Here is a 17,375-nt window from a genome sequence, read left to right as displayed (position 1 = left end):
TAGTACTACAGAAGTCTGTATAAACATGCAACATTTTATCTCTGAATCTCAACATGGTTTGTCAAGCATCGATCGACCACAACAAACCTAATGACGTACGTGAATTTTCTCTCGGCGGATGACGAAAATCGTCACCAAATTGATGTCATATACTAAGACTTTTCGAAAGAGTTTGACAAGGTACCACACGACCTAACGATTGAGCATGAGCAGGATGACCGTACAATTCGTAGTTGCTACTCCGTGATTGACTAGAACTTGCGAAATTGAAATTGTATGTTAGTAAGTCAATCACGGCGCCGCTTGCTAACAATGGGAATTTGATTTGCAAAGAGATTGAGCAATATGTTTAACGAAACTATCTAATATGAAATGGTAAAAGGCCAGAGATCGAACCCTTGGACCCTGCTTATGAGGCAGACGCAATAACACAAGGCTACCAAGCACCAGGTACCACACGACCTAACGATTGACAAGCTTAAGTACCTAGGCTTCCCCGATTGGAAAAATGGATGGCTACATTCTTATTTATCAGGAAGAACAACATTTGTGAAAGTCAACGAAGCAAGTTCCCGCAACTTTAGCGTCTTGTAAGATGTCTTGGTACCATTGACTGCCAGGCTCAAGAACGATACTGAAGAACTTCAATGATGGTGCACGGAAAACGGAATGGAGCTCAATGCAAGAAAGTGTAACGTTTCCCTGCCGTCAATCCCGGATTTTCGATCTCATATATCTTTTTTTATTTTAAAGCTCTTCGTAAAACATAAATTTGTATGCACCTACACGCCAGCTTTGCGACAGACCTATTTTTTTATTAGTCGCCAAAGAACCTCCTTAATGATGTCAGTGCTGCTTCGTTTTAAATATTTATTTATTTATTTAGTAATGATCCATCTGATTACAATGTTTAAATGAATAAAAAATATACATTATTTGCCATATCACACGAACAATTACGCCTACAGAAATGACGAACGACAAATCTTCTTTTTGAAGCGGGTACTTGTTTGATCGAAATCGTAAAGATCTTCAACTACCGTGAATGCCCGGATCATCGAAGATAGCGGCTCATTGTAGCCGAACGAGGACGTTGAATTGCGCGAAAGTCCAGTAGCGCAAGCAACTGCGGAGAATCAATTTTGTTTTCAGTACTTTGGGAACGAATGTTGCCTGCTGCACTCTTCTTCTTTCTAGGATGTCCATACTAAGCAGTTTACAGCGATCAGGGTATGCTAGAAGATTCATTGGATCACGCCAGGGCAAACTGCGAATGAACCTCCATTGAACACGTTCAATCCTTAGGGACCATGACCAACAGAAGCGGTCTCAAGGATAGGTCGTACAATACAGAGACTTGAAGCAATACGAATCAGTAAAATCTTTGAAAATTTTATGTACAAGTTAGGCCGTTACAAATATTTAATTTAAATTATGTCCTACTGGTCTTTGAAAGGTCAAGCCCCCACCCCCGGATAATAAAAAATAAATAATGAAAGGGAAAAAAATCAATAAAACTTCTCGGGTTTGTTAAAGAATGTTTTGAAAATCCTCAAAATCGTCCAAATTTTTTTGTTGCCCCCTCAAAATATTTTTTTGTGCATTTTCTGGATTCTGCATCGAATGCAACTTGTTGCGAGCAAATCAGCTGAGGGTATGTGCCTAAAATGAGTGAGATTTAAAAAAATGTATTTTGGACATAACTCCGAATCCCATAGTTCGATTCCGCCAATTTTCAATACGAAAGAATGGGACAGAATTCCGCGTCGAATGCAACTTGTTGCGAGCAAATCCGTTAAAGATAAGTCCCTGAAAAACGAGTGAGAATGTGTTTCTAATGTAAAAATATGAATTTTGGCCATAACTTCGAAACCCATAGTCCGATCTGTTCAACTTTCAATACGAAACAATTGGACAAGATTCTACGTCGAACGAAACTTGTTGCGAGTAAATCAGCTAAAAGTATGTGCCTAAAAAGTGAGTGAGAATTTTTCATATAAAAAAATATATTTTGGTCAAAACGCCGAAGCCAATAGTTCGATTGAACCAATTTTCAATACGAGACAATGGGACAAGATTCCGCGTCGAATACAACTTATTGCGAGCAAATCGGTTAAGGATAAGAGCCTGAAAAATAAGTGAGATTATTTTGCGCACACACATACACACACACATACACACACATACACACACATACACACACACATACACACACACATACACACACACATACATACACACACATACACTGGATTCCTGGAAGCTCTGGCGAAGCTAGATGTACGACTGTGCAATGAAGGCTCCGTAAGCACATTTCGGAGAGACGGGAGGGAGTCTATTATCGATGTCACGTTCTGCAGTCCTTCGTTGATGGCGAACATGAACTGGAGAGTTAGCGAAGAGTACACCCATAGCGATCACCAGGCGATTCGCTATTGTATTGGGCAACGAAACCATGCGACAACACAGAGAAGAGTGACCGCTGAGCAGAAGTGGAAGACGAAAGCCTTCGACAAGGACCTCTTTATAGAGGCACTTCGACCGGACAACAGTTTCGAGAACGACGATGCGGCCGAACTGATAAGAAGGATGGTAGCGGCTTGTGATGCCGCAATGCCGCGAAAACTGGAGCCTAGGAGCAATCGGCGTCCAGCCTACTGGTGGAACGAGAGGCTCAGTGCACTACGCGCTGCTTGTCTTAGATCCAGGAGGCGGGCACAGAGAGCGAGGACGGAACCAGAGAGAGAGGAGCGCAAGGCGGCGTTCCGGGAAGCTAGAACCGCATTGAAACGGGCAATCAAGATTAGCAAGTCAGATTGCTACAAAGAGCTATGCCGAGAAGCAGACGCCAATCCCTGGGGCGACGCGTACCGCGTTGTAATGGCGAAGATTAAAGGCCCGTCGACGCCAGCTGAAACGTGCCCATACATGCTGAAGGAAATCGTGGAGGGTCTCTTCCCGAAACACAATCCGACTACGTGGCCACCGATACCGTACGGAGAAGAAGAAGCGATTTCGAGGGTCGGCAAGTGTCCAATGACGAGATGACAGAAGCTACGAAGCGACTGAAAATGAAGAAAGCACCCGGTTCAGATGGAATACAAAACGTGGCTCTGAATGTTGCGATTTTGGCATATCTGGATATGTTCAGAACGGTACTCCACAAGTGCTTGGACGAGGGTAACTTTCTAGAAATGTGAAAGACACAGAAGCTGGTACTGCTGCCAAAACCACGAAAGCCGCTGGGATATTCGGCCTCGTACAGGCCTATATGCCTGATAGACACAGTTGGGAAACTTCTGGAGAGGATCATCCTAAACAGACTGACGAAGTGTATGGAGGGTGAGCGTGGACTGTCAAACATGCAGTTTGGATTCCGCAAAGGAGTATCGACAGTGGATGCAATTCGCACTGTGCTCGAGAGTGCTGAGAAAGCATCTAAACAGAAGCGAAGAGGAGATCGATACTGCGCAGTGGTTACGATAGACGTAAAGAACGCGTTCAACAGTGCCAGCTTTGAAGCCATTGCCGCTGCGCTGCATAGAATGCGGGTTCCTGAATATCTTTGCCGCATCCTGAAGAGCTACTTTGAGAGCAGAGTCCTGGTGTACGACACAAACGAAGGGAAAAAGTTGATGCGTGTTACAGCGGGTGTTCCTCAGGGCTCCATACTCGGCCCAACCCTCTGGAACGGAATGTATGATGGCGTCCTGACATTGCGGCTGCCCAGGAAAGTGAAAATCGTGGGTTTTGCGGACGACGTGTCATTAACAGTGATGGGCGAGACACTCGAAGAAGTGGAGGCGTCTGTGACAGAGGCAATAGCCACGATCGAGAGCTGGATGAATGGAGTTAAGCTACAAATAGCTCACCACAAAACGGAGGTGCTATTAGTCAGCAACTGCAAGGCTATCCAGCGGATGGAAATCGTCGTCGGAGGACATGCGTTTGCTTCGAAGCGATCACTGAAGCACCTGGGAGTGATGATCGACGACCGGCTAAATTTCAACAGCCACGTTGACTACGCCTGTGAAAAGTCGGCGAAGGCAATGAACGCAATAGCGAGGATCATGCCAAACGTTGGCGGCCCACGAAGCAGCACGAGGCGTCTGCTAGTTGGTGTCTCGTCATCGATACTACGGTATGGGGTTTCTGCCTGGGGCAATGTACTGCAAACCAAGCGTAACCGGGAAAAGCTGAACAGTGTGTTCCGGCTGATGGCCATACGAGGTGCAAGTGCGTATAGAACGATATCGTCGGAGGCAGTATGCGTTACCGCCGGGATGGTACCCATTTGCATCACCCTGGCGGAAGACATCGAGTGTTACCAGTGGAGAGACACCGGAAACATGAGAAAGGTGGCGAAAATTCGCTCGATGGCGATGTGGCAGCAGAAGTGGGACAGTACTGAGAAAGGAAGGTGGACCCTCATTCCAAATCTGTCGACGTGGATGAATAGAAAGCATGGCGAAGTAAACTTCTACATGACGCAGTTCCTGTCGGGCCACGGATGCTTTCGAAAGTATTTACATCGGTTCGGACACACCAATTCCCCGCTATGTCCAGAATGTGAGAATGTTGAAGAGACGCCGGAGCACGTGGTGTTCTATTGTCCGCGGTTTGCGGAAATTCGTAGAGAAATGCCTGTCTCAAGGGCGGATAATATCGCAGAGCAAATGTGTCACGAGGAAAACACGTGGAATTCGGTAAGCAGAGTCGTGACGCACATACTGTCGGAGCTGCAGCGTAGATGGAGGCGAGATCAGCGAATAAGTGCCAATTCTGGGAGTATTCAGCGCAGTGAGCAGTGTTTGGCTTCGGGTCGTCGCGGCGCCGGTGAACCGGAAGTTTTCTGCCAACCGGAATCCTCGGACCGACCTCGGCACTCGAACAGCCAACCTGCAGAAGAAAGAAGAAGAAAGCGATTGGGGTACGTAGGGCACCCGAGGACGATGTCGAGAAAATGCGTGAAAGCGTCCCCTGCGATAGCCGCCGGTAGTCGGGGCACCACCAGTGCGGAAGTTTCCTTCACCGGAACTGATCCTCGATGCCGGGGGAGCCAGGAAGATTGGTGCATGACCGTCGAGGGATCGAGATTACGTTGCAGTGGAGCAGAAGATCAGTCAGCCAGTCGGCGAACTAACATAAGCTAGTGGCCGGAATTTTAGAAGAAATGCATGAGCACAGATGATGTAGTCGCAGCATCCCGTGGTCCCGGGGGGATCGAGGCAAGGAGGATAAGGGACCCGGTTTATCCGGGAGGCACATTTTTAGCAGGTCGGGAGGAGCCCATCCCTGTTCGCCTTCGAGCATAGTGTGGATGCTCGAGGTGTCTGTCGCGCAGATTTAACCCTTATAAAAAAAAAAAAAAAAAAACACACACACATACACACACAGACACACACACGCACACACAGACATCACTTCAATTCGTCGAGTTGAGTCGATTGGTATATAACACTATGGGTCTCCGGGACTCCTATAAAAAGTTCGTTTTTGGAGCGAACATATAGCCTTTACGTATACTTTGTATACGAGAAAGGCAAAAATTGATTTTGCTTAATTTTTGAAGTCCTTTGCACCAGTTGTGGCATATTCAGTGGTCCCAATTTGGCCAGTCCCATAAGAAAACAATAGGATGGGATGGATTAATCAATTTTGAGGATAATAACAAATTTTATTGTGGTTTTCACAGCTGTTCTAAGGAACAGGAAGTAAAATCTTTCGCTTGATATATAAAGTCCACCCACATGCCTTTTACTTTTTTTTTTAAAATAGTTGTTCTTATGTATGGCGACAATTGGTACACCCACCCTAATTGTTTTAAAAAAATGTATCGGCGTAATGTTTAAGAATAGGACGAGAGAAACATAAAAATCAATCTGTTAATTTTAACATTCGTGACGAAGAAATAAATAAATAAATAATCAGGCTCTAAGGAAGCACCCACAGCAGCCAACTTTCAAGCTAAACTTTTGTTCATCGTCATCGTCCCGGCCCAGAAGTTGGCAATGGTACACGTAGGAGGCATCCGGTCATTACTCCACCCCACGTTCCAGTAGTGGACGTTTTGCTGATCCACCGATTGCTGCGTGGACAATTATAATCCAAGAACTCCAGATATGGAGGAAGCTAATCAGTCCTTCGATCCAGTTCTTGTTCCAGTTCACATCCTTTGTGAAGCACTTCAATTAGCAACTCCGAATGACTCACTCGAAAAATTATTTGATGTTCATCGAAGAATCTACTACCAGAATGCTCGTGAACTGATTATAAAAATCGATACGTTATTATTGTTTGTATCGGACGAACGCTGTGTTTGATTGTTTTGGCAGAAACATGACTAGACGACCGTATTTATGCTACAAAACTTTTCGGACGACTTCACGCTACTCCCATGACGGATCGATCTAACCAGAATTCCAACTAGTTACGCAGTGAAGGATTTTGATGGCTGCCTCCAATAAATATGCCAATTTTTCATGTTTCCCTAGCTAGAACTTTCACGAAAACCTTCTTCTTCTTATTGGCATTACATTCCCACTGAGATATTGCCGCCTCGCTGCTTAGTGTTCAATCAGCACTAAGGTCTTGCTTTACAGCCGCGCATCTTACTGCTATACTAAGGAGGGCCCCCCAAGTTACAACCTACAAGGTCTAATTTTCGTGTACGAGTGCTAAAATGAGAGCGATCAACTGCTGTCCAAAAGTACAGTAATTCTCGATCACCTTATTAAGAACGACAAACAACTCAATGTTACTAGCCACCACTTCCGCAACTTCAACCGCTTTCTGTACATCGGCACGATTTAAGTTTAGGCCAACGCAAAGAGGAAAAAATCAGGACTGCTCAATGCTTCTAGAAGACACTACCATTTCATTTTTAACGCGTTTTCGATAAATTTTCCGTGATATAATTTTTATGCTATTTAATAATTCAGTTCACTGAAGTGACTTCCTGACGTACTGTTTCAGATCCACAGATCCACTGAAGAGGAACTGTTTTATTGGAACTGAATTTCCACAAGGCAGCAACCGTAGACCACTCCTATTTTCCATTTTCTGTTTCGCAGACGGCTCAGAAATAGTCAAAATAGTGAAATGTTCTTTGGACTGTATTCCGATACAAAAAATTGAAAAAAAAATTTCTCCTCTCAATTTTTTTTGCAAAAAAGCAAGCAACAATTAAATTTCTGGAAAGTTTTGAGAATTTTCAAAACATTCTAACAAACCCGAGGAGACTGGTGTTCAAAAATCTTGCTGCTTTGTGGACGCCCAATATCAAATATACGCGACGCGACAGAAAGACCGCTTCGCCACGGTAACATTCCATTCGTGTAGAAGGAGCCCGTTCGTGAAGTTTGACAACAATTCAATAATTTTTTTTTAACGGGCTTGGTGGTCATATGGCTACCGCTTCTGCCTCATACGCAGGAGGTCGTGGGTTCAATCCCAGGCCCGTTTCATTCCTCCTACTTTGTATCTTTTCATACATTTCTCATGTTCTAGCCATCGCTAGAACTGGAAATGGGCATCCCTATACCTACAACTTGATTAGTTCTAGCAGGTAACTGTTAGAATTCGAAATGAGCCAAAAAAAAGCTCGTTTCGGCATCCAATTAGAATATACTCCATCCTTTCATTACTATCACATTGGCAACCCGTTAACCAAGACGAACCTCTGCCGTAAAACCTAAACCCCAGATTCCAATAAAATTCCGCAGGAACTCGTGGCCAGTGCAGAGGTGTTCTCGGCTTGCAGTGGGTGAGTGACTGCATCATCAATTCCTTTCCATCCCCGATGACCGTGAGGACATGGCCAGCGCCATTATCGATCATCCAAAATACTAGAGCTCTCGGACTGTGCACATTGAGGTTGGAGAGCAAATCCCATGCTTCCATCCATTGGTTCCCTGTGCAATTGCGATTGTTCTGGTCGATCACGGAGTAGCAACTACGAAATGCACGGTCATCATGCTCATGCTCATGCTCAATTCAATAATTTTATTTTTCATATTTCAACTACAACGTTTCTGCAGATGTGTTTCGACAACGACTACCAGAAGTTTTCCGTATCGCCGGACTTTAACGATTAGATTTAGAATAGAACAGACTATTTTCATTGATCCAGATCATATGGTAAAGAGTGGGGGACAATCTCTTGCTCAGAAATGGTGCCCCTTATAATTCTTATAAAACTTTTCTTTCCAATATACAATCCAGATTCGCTCTAAGTTTGTGAAGTTTTCAAGAATTCTCTTAGATATTGTCGAATGTGAATATTGAGGACGGAGTGCTAATCCCTGATTATTGATTACGAATTTTCAGTTATATCTCACCTATGTCTTATAAGCAGGAGATCGTGAGTTCAAATCCAGGATCGTCCTTTTCCTGCTTTGTATTTCTTTTACTTTTACAACCTTCCACACTAACAATTCCAAAACCTCCCGTGGTACCTATGAGAGGTCGTAGACTTCTCTTCATCTTTCTTAAGTAGCAGTCCAATTAACTATCCTTCCCCTTCCTCGGCACTCGCAAGGACGTGGCCAGGGCAGATTTTGACTAATGGAGAATGCATTGTTTCCATCTAAGATATAGTGAATAGTCCCAAATCAATATTTGTGGTAACGGATGGAAGTGATGTTACTTTCATATAATATTTAGTCCCCAGGCTTGTACCACCTACGAATTTGTGCGAATTGCTTACTGCTAATGCTAATATCACACTTATGTGTAATATGACATTGTATGCTATTTGAAGATATGTTTCATTCATGTCACCGACATCGAAGTTTCAGTAAAAAATATTCATAAAAAACTACGGTAATTGATCGCTGATTCACCAACCTCACCACCACCGGCAATTTGGATGAAAGTCCAGTTAGCGTTAGCGATTTTTCGAGATCAAACATAGGAGTTTGCGGTTAATAGAAATTGAATCGCACTGGCATGAACTGGCTGTGTGTGGTTCGAAAGTGCAAGGTTAACAACGATGAGAATCGTTCGACGAAACCATGTGCGTGAGCAGAATTGATGGCGAACGCAACTGACTGTGCGGTGTTGGTTTTAATGGTTTGACAACTAGGGCAACTCTTAATCGAAAAATCGAATTTAAAACCAATTTGTTTACCCGAGTCAATTGATCAATTCAAATGAGGCAATTTATATTTGTTTACGATGCGTTTCTTTGGGGAGAATGATTTATTGAGCTGGTGTAGGTAGTTCGTTTTGTTGGGTGGGTTTGACTCATAGTCACAGCGTCTGAACCATAATGAAAAATAAAAAATCAACACCAGCTAGGTTGAATTATAGGTGTGATGTCGATTGAAGAGCGTTTAAGCCTTTTAAAAAATTACATTGAGTTTTCTCTAAAATACACAGAAGTTGAGTAGTAGGATCTTCCGATATAACATATTCATTGATCTTAAAAATGAAAGAATAATAAGCTGTATGTTCCAGAAAAAACACCTTTTTTTAATAATATTCTTCAATAGAGACATCGTGTGTTATTTATTTGATCAAGATCATGGTGCGAACGTATGAATATGGATCAATGCCGCCATTTGGAATGACGCCAGAATGATGACCAGTACATCATCAATGCGACGTGGGCTGCCAAGCACCGTTCTTAGATGTTAGGAATATGAAGTCAATTAATTCTTAAATGCAATTTACATGGGCATGAATTCCACAAACTGTGTATAACTGGTTGCTTGAAGGAAGCAACGGTAGGAGTTTAGTAGATTAAAATGTGCAATTAATAGCAGCCGACACATTGCGCAGTTTGTAACGGATGACAGGAACGAGATGTATCTGTTCAATGTTTTGTTGTCGGAAACTTCATTTTCGATGATTGATGTTCTGTTATTTTATCCATTTTCAGCAATCGGGACGAAAAATATCACTTGTGCAGAGATTTATTCGGCTGTATTTTGGTGTGAAAAACGTGGTCGAGATGAGATATCTTATGAAAAATTTATATTCGATTTTCGAAAGGATTCTTTACACAGAACAGAACGTTTACTGTTTCCACATTTTATGGAATTTCCAGTTTTAACGTATTTTATTTATTAATTGTTCAGTTACATTGTTGCTGCAAGCATAACTGTCCTATATTGATATGTTTGCTATCTTTATTTTGGACATTCAATTTTAAAACCGCGCACGTTAACAGCATTTTTCTGCAGCATTTCCGAGTTTGTTCTCCACGCGAAAATTCTTTCCAAAATAGCGTGCTAGAGGCATCGCACCATAATACATGGATCGAACGAAGCCAGGGTACGCGTCTGAAATGATAATTTGATATGCGGCAACGTGATAGAATTTCCGAACAATCGATCAACAGCTGTGCAGTACGCCATACGCGAACAGTCAAACTTCGGCACAACCAAAAGGGTGAACAACAAATTCAAACAAAATTCGCGAGTCATTCTTTCACTTTTTGGGAACATCCGGTCATTGACGCTTAGGTGGTATTAAACCTACTGACTGGGGTTTAATAACCGTGGAAACTTATTGTTGCTTTGATTGGCTTTTTTCGGTGAAAATCAAGGTGAAAATGGTATTTTTCACTGAAAAAAAACAATCAAAGCAACAATAGGTACCTATACTAAACCTAGCTTGTAAATTAAGGTGATTATACATTCAAGCCATGTGGTGAATTTCAAATTCACCACACGGTTTTCTACTCCAATTATCAAAAGTTCAAATCTAGCGTAATAATTATAGTACAATGCTGAAATTAAAGTCGATTGTTTAGCATAAGTAAGCAAACGATCTATGGATGTTTCATCCCCATGGGCGTTGGGGTTTTCCCAATTCGTGCTCTTTAAAAATCACTAGAAAAAGCACGTGGTTTCCAAGATGGCCGATTTGTGGCTTTGTTGTATAACCACCTTAATGAATTATTGGCAGTGGCTGATTTTCTACTCGCCGCCGTCACATCCAGGCGCTATAGTATATGCGCAAAACAGCCAGCAAGAGTTAACCGCCAGAAATTTGTATGGCGAAAGTCATCTAACGCGGGTTTTCTCAAAATAAGAAACTTTTCATGAAAAACTATTTGGTACCGATTATGCAGGAAGGTGTCCGCTACCATGCCTACCAAATATTTTTTTGATGAAAGTGCTTATTTTTGAGAAATCGAGCCTTAGATGCCTTTCGCCATACTGATTTCAGAAAGTTAACTCCTAGTGTGCCGCTGTAAGCACGCTCAAAGCAGGCGATTCATTGCCGAAGAATCATACGCGCTTCATGCTCACGTTAATTTCCGTACTGTTATCGGGGGATAACAATGGGTCATTGCTTTCACGGACAATCTATAGGTCGGGTAACAAAATTGTTAAAAAATGTTTTTTAAATTTAGTTTTTTCTTGCCCTTAGAAATATTTAATTCTACAGGCAATCTTCTTCTTCTTCTTCTTCTTATTGGCATTACATCCCCACACTGGGACAGAGCCACCTCGCAGCTTAGTGTTCATTAAGCACTTCCACAGTTATTAACTGCGAAGTTTCTTAGCTAGGTTACCATTTTTGCTTTCGTATATCATGCGGCCAACACGATGATACTTTTATGCCCAGGGAAGTCGAGACAATATCCAATCCGAAAATTGCCTAGACCGGCACCGGGATTCGAACCCAGCCACCCTCAGCATGGTCTTGCTTTGTAGCCGCGCGTCTTACCGCACGGCTAAGGAGGGCCCCTTACAGGCAATCTATTTTGTTGAAATAATGACCCATTTTCATCTTATTTTGACCCATTGTCGACCCGATGGTGGTATTAATTAATGTTATTATCAATAACTGATGATGTTATGTTGCAAGCATTTACTCGCATGTATAAAAAGTAGCAGTAAAATTGCAATCCACTTCCCAGTAAGAGTAAAATACAAATTCAAAATGATGGTTGCCAACCGAAAATATTCACATTATTATCATTCAACTAGAAATCACAATTTCCTCTTTGTTTCTTCAATCGATGCACAGGGACGGGAAAAACATTGTTCTATTGTAGGCAAGCCTTCCGAAAAGGTCAAATATGATGGGCACCACGGTCAGCATTGTTTGTATTTATCCTATTAGGAGCGTTATGCCTTATTCCTTCATTGATTTTTATCATGCAACAAGTTGCACAGAAAGTCCACGCATTCAATAATCAATTAGTGGAACACACAGTTATGTTATCACATACTAATTGACTCAACCCTATGAATCGTACAAAATCGCGATAAATAATATCTTAGCCGACTGTAAGTTAGACTGCAGGTCCGATGAGTGAATTACTCAGAGATTTATCGCTGATAACGTTTCCACGTAAACGGGCACACATGCAATAACACATATTTTGTTTTCCATTTTCTCGGCTCTTTTGTAGGTTTTCCAGCCGGTTCGAGATCCCTCTGCTGGTGCAAAGTGTCGTCATGAACATAACCATGTTCATAATGATCCACTTGTGCGTTACGGTGCGGCGCAACAATGCCATCATGCGGACGCGGGAACGAGTTTTCTCAGGTAGGTTGCAGTTTAGTCTATATAGAATTGAATACAGGTGATATTTTACTGTAGGGAAATTATTATTGACATATCTACAGAAATCCAACGCAAGAACAGATGTGATGGGTATGGAAACCGTGTCAAATGATGGGAGAGAACAGAAGCCCCTGTTTCTGTATCAAGTACAGATATTCTGTTGTAATGAAAATTGTTTGTCGTGCAAACAATAATAATGTAATGTTCTTATATGCTATACTGCCCACAATCGCAGTCCCATATGAATAGGAAACCTAACAAAGATGGGACTGATATGCGATCATAAGCAGTATACTCTAATGAAAAAATAAATAGTAGAAGTTCAAATGATGAGCGGTTAGAAGCAGAGGGGTGTAATTGACATTTTGTTAATATTTCGAGTTGATTACAGCAAATTTTTTTTCGAATCTCTACATTCATTTCGCCATATTTGGGCTTTTAGAAATGTATGTAGATAAACGTGTGGTGAATTTCAAACATTTCCAAAAGCCCAAATCTGGCGTAATACTTTTCGTACAGTGCCGAAACTCAAATTATGATTGTTCAGCATAACTAAGCAAACGATCTACCATTATTTCAGCCCCATACTCGTTATGGTTCTTCTATCTCGTGCCCTAAAAAAATATAGGAAAAGCACGTAGTTTACAAAATGGTCGATTTCTGGCTTTATTGTATAATCACCTTTGTTGGCGCCACCGCCAAAGTAAGTGTCTCCACTTTCTGTCTCTCCCGCAATTCGTAAAAACCCAAGCTCTGTTGGTTTGTTTGCGCAGCTAGGAATTTCCCTATGTATTATAGATCCAGGTACATGTATGTATATAACAGCAAACATCCAAGCGCGGGTAGAAAAAATGTATAAGCGAATAGCGCAACAGAGTAAAGCCGAAATTGGCACCGCCTTCTAGAGAGTAAGTGATGTAAATAAAATGCGTAACCCCAAACTTCTGTAAATAAATAAGGTGTAGGATTAAGGATTTTGGCCAGTCGTCAGACTGAAACTGTGTATACAAGAGTTAATTAGAATATTTTTCCAAACCAACAAACCGAGTTTTGATTGCTGCAAAGTGCTACAGAGAAGTCCACAAACGGAGACCCATCTAATACAGTCCACTTCGCGAAAATTTCCACCTTTGTACTGGGTTGCACCAAGTGTCAAGTTTGAGTGGTCAACAGTCCCACAAGATAGCTACCATCTGCTCTGGAAAGAGCAATGAGTTTATGCGACGTAGTGCAAGGTTTGGAAACCACGAAATTCTCCAAGAGCCAGGCTAGCGCTTCTACATGGTCCTTCGAGCCGGATCCATCAGGAACACCTGTGAACGTGTAGTACCGAGCAGCAAAATTTCAAAAGTGACGTTAAAGTGATACAGTGGGAAAAAAGACCAATTTTGTGAGAGTGAAAAAGTGAACTAAAAAGTGTCAAAATGCCAATGGAACATACGCCGAAGAAGCAATCCGTGGATCAAGAAGAAGTGAAGATGTTGATCCGTCAACGAGGGCAAATCAAAGGAAAAGTGACGAAGATAAACAAAACCATTGAGGAGGGTGAAGATGATCCATCAAAAGTGAGTGTGTCATTGCTAAAAGTGTTCGCGAAAAAGCTCGAGATGCACTACAATGAGTATGTAGCGGTGCATCGTGAAGTGATTGCGGCAACACCTCCAACGAAGATAGAAGAGCAAGACCAGAAGCTGGATGAGTTTGATTTGCTTCACACCGAAGCACTGGATCGAGTTGAGCGACTGATGGAATCTTTCGCTAAGGCTGCAGTTGCACGCTACCCAAACCAAGTGTATGCTGATACCTCAGCACCTCAAGTGATAGTGCAACAACAGCCTCTGAGAGCACCGATACCAACTTTCGACGGTAAGACAGAAAATTGGCCTAAGTTTAAGGCCATGTTTGAGGATTTGGTAGGTCGAAGCCGTGACTCGGACGCCGTCAAGTTGCATCATCTAGACAAAGCTCTAGTCGGCGATGCAGCTGATTTGATCAACGCGAAAATGATCCAGGACAACAATTTCCAGCAAGTGTGGAAGCAAATCACCGACCAGTTTGAGAATCCCGCGTCATCGTAGATACTCACATCGAAGGATTGATTCAGCTCAAGCCGGTAGCAAAGGAAGCTTCAAGGATCTCGTGTCGCTGATAAAGGCCTACGATCGCCACGTCGCGGGATTGGAGTACCAAGGCTTGGTAGTTGACAACTTATCTGGACTCATCATTACCAAGCTCGTCGTCAACCGCCTAGATGACCACACTCGTCAGCTCTGGGAAAGGACGCAGAAACACGGTGAGTTACCTGACTTTAAACAAACTTTGCTATTCCTTAAAAATGAGTGCCAAGTACTTGATCGTTGTAGTAATTCTCGCACCCCAGGCTCAAATAAGGAGCCAAGTACCAAATCATCCAATACCAAACCCCCTCTCAAGACTCATATTTCCACATCTGTAAAGGGAGCAATTTCTTGTTTAATTTGTGAAGAGATCCATCGCCATTTCGAATGTCCAAAATTCCACGCTATGACCGTTCCAGAGCGCATTGCCAAAGTAAAAGAATTGAGGATTTGTTTCAACTGCCTCCGATCTGGTCACCGAGTAGTAGATTGTTCTGCCAAGAAAACTTGTTCAACTTGTTTTAGAAAGCACCATTCACTTCTGCATGAAGAATCTTTCTCAAAGTTCCAACCGTCTATATCTGAATCGAAAACCCAGGAACCTAAACCTTTATCCTCAAAAACAGATTCATCTATTCCTACTTCTAATGAACATTCCGCGATTCAACAACAATCTACTTTAAATTCGACATGTTCTTATAACCATTCCAAAAAATTGAAAACTGTTATGTTATTGACAGCTGTTGTAATGCTTGATAATGATGGGCAGTTAATTCCTTGTCGTATTCTCCTTGACAGTGGGTCTCAGGTTAATTTCATTTCTGAGCCAATGGCCAATCAGTTGAAGGTACCCAGAGAATCCATGTGTGTCCCGATTGCAGGTGTAGGTGGCTCAAAAATGTATGCTAGGGAAAGGTTAGCAGTTACAGTTCAGTCAAGATACTCAGAGTTCTCTACCGAAGTCGAGTGTTTAGTTGTTCCAAAGATAACTGGAATTATCCTGGATCAAAAATTGATATCTCCTCTTGGCAAATACCTGTTGGGATTCAGCTTGCAGATCCTCAGTTCAATATTCCTGAGCGAATTGATATGTTGATAGGTGCCTCCAAGTTTTTAGTCTCCTTAAATCCGGACATCTACGTCTAGCTGAAGGTATACCAGAGCTCCAAGAAACTCATTTCGGCTGGATTTTCTCAGGAGAAATAGAAAATTATATGAATCACGTTCATTTAGCTCACCAAGCTTCACTTGACTCTCTAGTCAAAACCATCACCAAATTTTGGGAAGTTGGAGACTTTGTGGACACAGATACCTCAAATGCTAAAGATGAATGTGAGAAATTATTTCAGCAGACGCATCATCGTTTGCCATCTGGTCGATTTGTTGTACAATTGCCATTTAGAGAAGATGTATCTGATTTGCAAGATAATCGCTCTCTAGCTCTTCGACGTTTTCTTCACTTGGAGAAACGTCTTCAAAAGATTCAAATTTGAAACGAGAATATGTAAAGTTTATTGATGAATATAAAACCTTAGGCCATTGCCAAGAAGTTGATGAATCTGAAGATGAGAATCAAATTCGATATTACATGCCTCATCACGCCGTGTTGAGACCTACTAGTTCCACTACAAAACTTAGGGTCGTATTTGATGCTTCTGCAAAGCTTGGCCCTTCGTTGAAATCATTGAATGATGTGCTTCATGTAGGACAACCAGTCCAAAGCGAATTGTTCAGCATTCTTCTTAGATTTCGTAAACATCCTATAGTGTTTACTGCTGATGTTGAACACATTTTGCGACAGGTCTTAGTTGATCCATCGCAAACTAAATTCCAACGCATTCTTTGGAGAAATGAACCATCCAAACCTTTAACAGTATTAGAAATGAAAACTGTTACTTATGGCACCGCAGCTGCTCCCTTCCTTGCTACCAGATGCTTGATACAGCTGTGTGATGATGAAGAAGAAAGATTTCCTTTAGCCTCCAAAGCTGTAAAGAAGATTGCTATGTAGATGATATTCTGTCCGGTGCTAGTTCTCCTGCAGAGGCTATTGGAACGCAACGGCAGATTGGTAAAATGTTAGAGTCCGGCGGCTTTCGTGTCCATAAATGGAGCTCAATTGCGAAGAATTGTTGCACCAAATACCCGAAAATGATCGAGAGAAATTGGTAAACTTTAACCAAGATGATGAAGTAGTTAAGGCTCTGGGGTTAATTTGGTGCCCGCAGACAGACAAATTCTTATTTGCGGTCCAGCTTCCAAGTAATGTAACAGAATTTACAAAGCGAATAATTTTCTCCGAAATTGGTCGACTATTCGATCCTTTGGGATTATTGTCGCCAATTGTGGTCATTACTAAGATTTATATGCAAAAACTATGGGCAGCTGAACTTGGTTGGGATACTAAGATAGAAGGAGAGTTACTTGAATCATGGCTACATTTTCGAAATGCTCTTCCTAAGGTTAGAGAAATTTCTATACCACGATATGGATTTCTCCCTGTTCGAAAAGGTGTAGAAATTCATGGATTTGCAGATGCCTCTTTCGTTGCTTATGGAGCAGTGATTTATGTTAGAAGTTTACTTTCCGATGGATCAGCTCGCTTACGTTTGCTTTGCAGTAAGTCAAGAGTCGCATCAATTAAAAAATGCTACACCATACCCCGCAAAGAGCTTCTTGCTGCTAGATTACTCTCCAGATTATTAACAAGAGTTCTTGATGATTTGAAAA

General features: G+C 42.1%; 1 protein-coding gene across 8 annotated transcripts in view; it reads left to right on the top strand.

Annotated features, from left to right (window-relative positions):
- LOC134212851 (solute carrier family 66 member 2) overlaps nucleotides 1-17,375 on the top strand; it is a 119,468-nt gene that overhangs the window by 37,151 nt on the left and 64,942 nt on the right. For all 8 annotated transcript variants that reach the window (XM_062691088.1, XM_062691087.1, XM_062691086.1 and 5 more), the window contains exon 3: nucleotides 12,374-12,510. In XM_062691088.1, coding sequence (XP_062547072.1) covers nucleotides 12,374-12,510 — 137 coding nt within the window. The remainder of the gene's footprint in view (nucleotides 1-12,373; nucleotides 12,511-17,375) is intronic.

Source organism: Armigeres subalbatus, chromosome 2, assembly GCF_024139115.2.
Source record: "Armigeres subalbatus isolate Guangzhou_Male chromosome 2, GZ_Asu_2, whole genome shotgun sequence".
Lineage (NCBI taxonomy): Eukaryota > Metazoa > Arthropoda > Insecta > Diptera > Culicidae > Armigeres > Armigeres subalbatus.
This window is presented reverse-complemented; position numbering and strand designations above follow the sequence as displayed.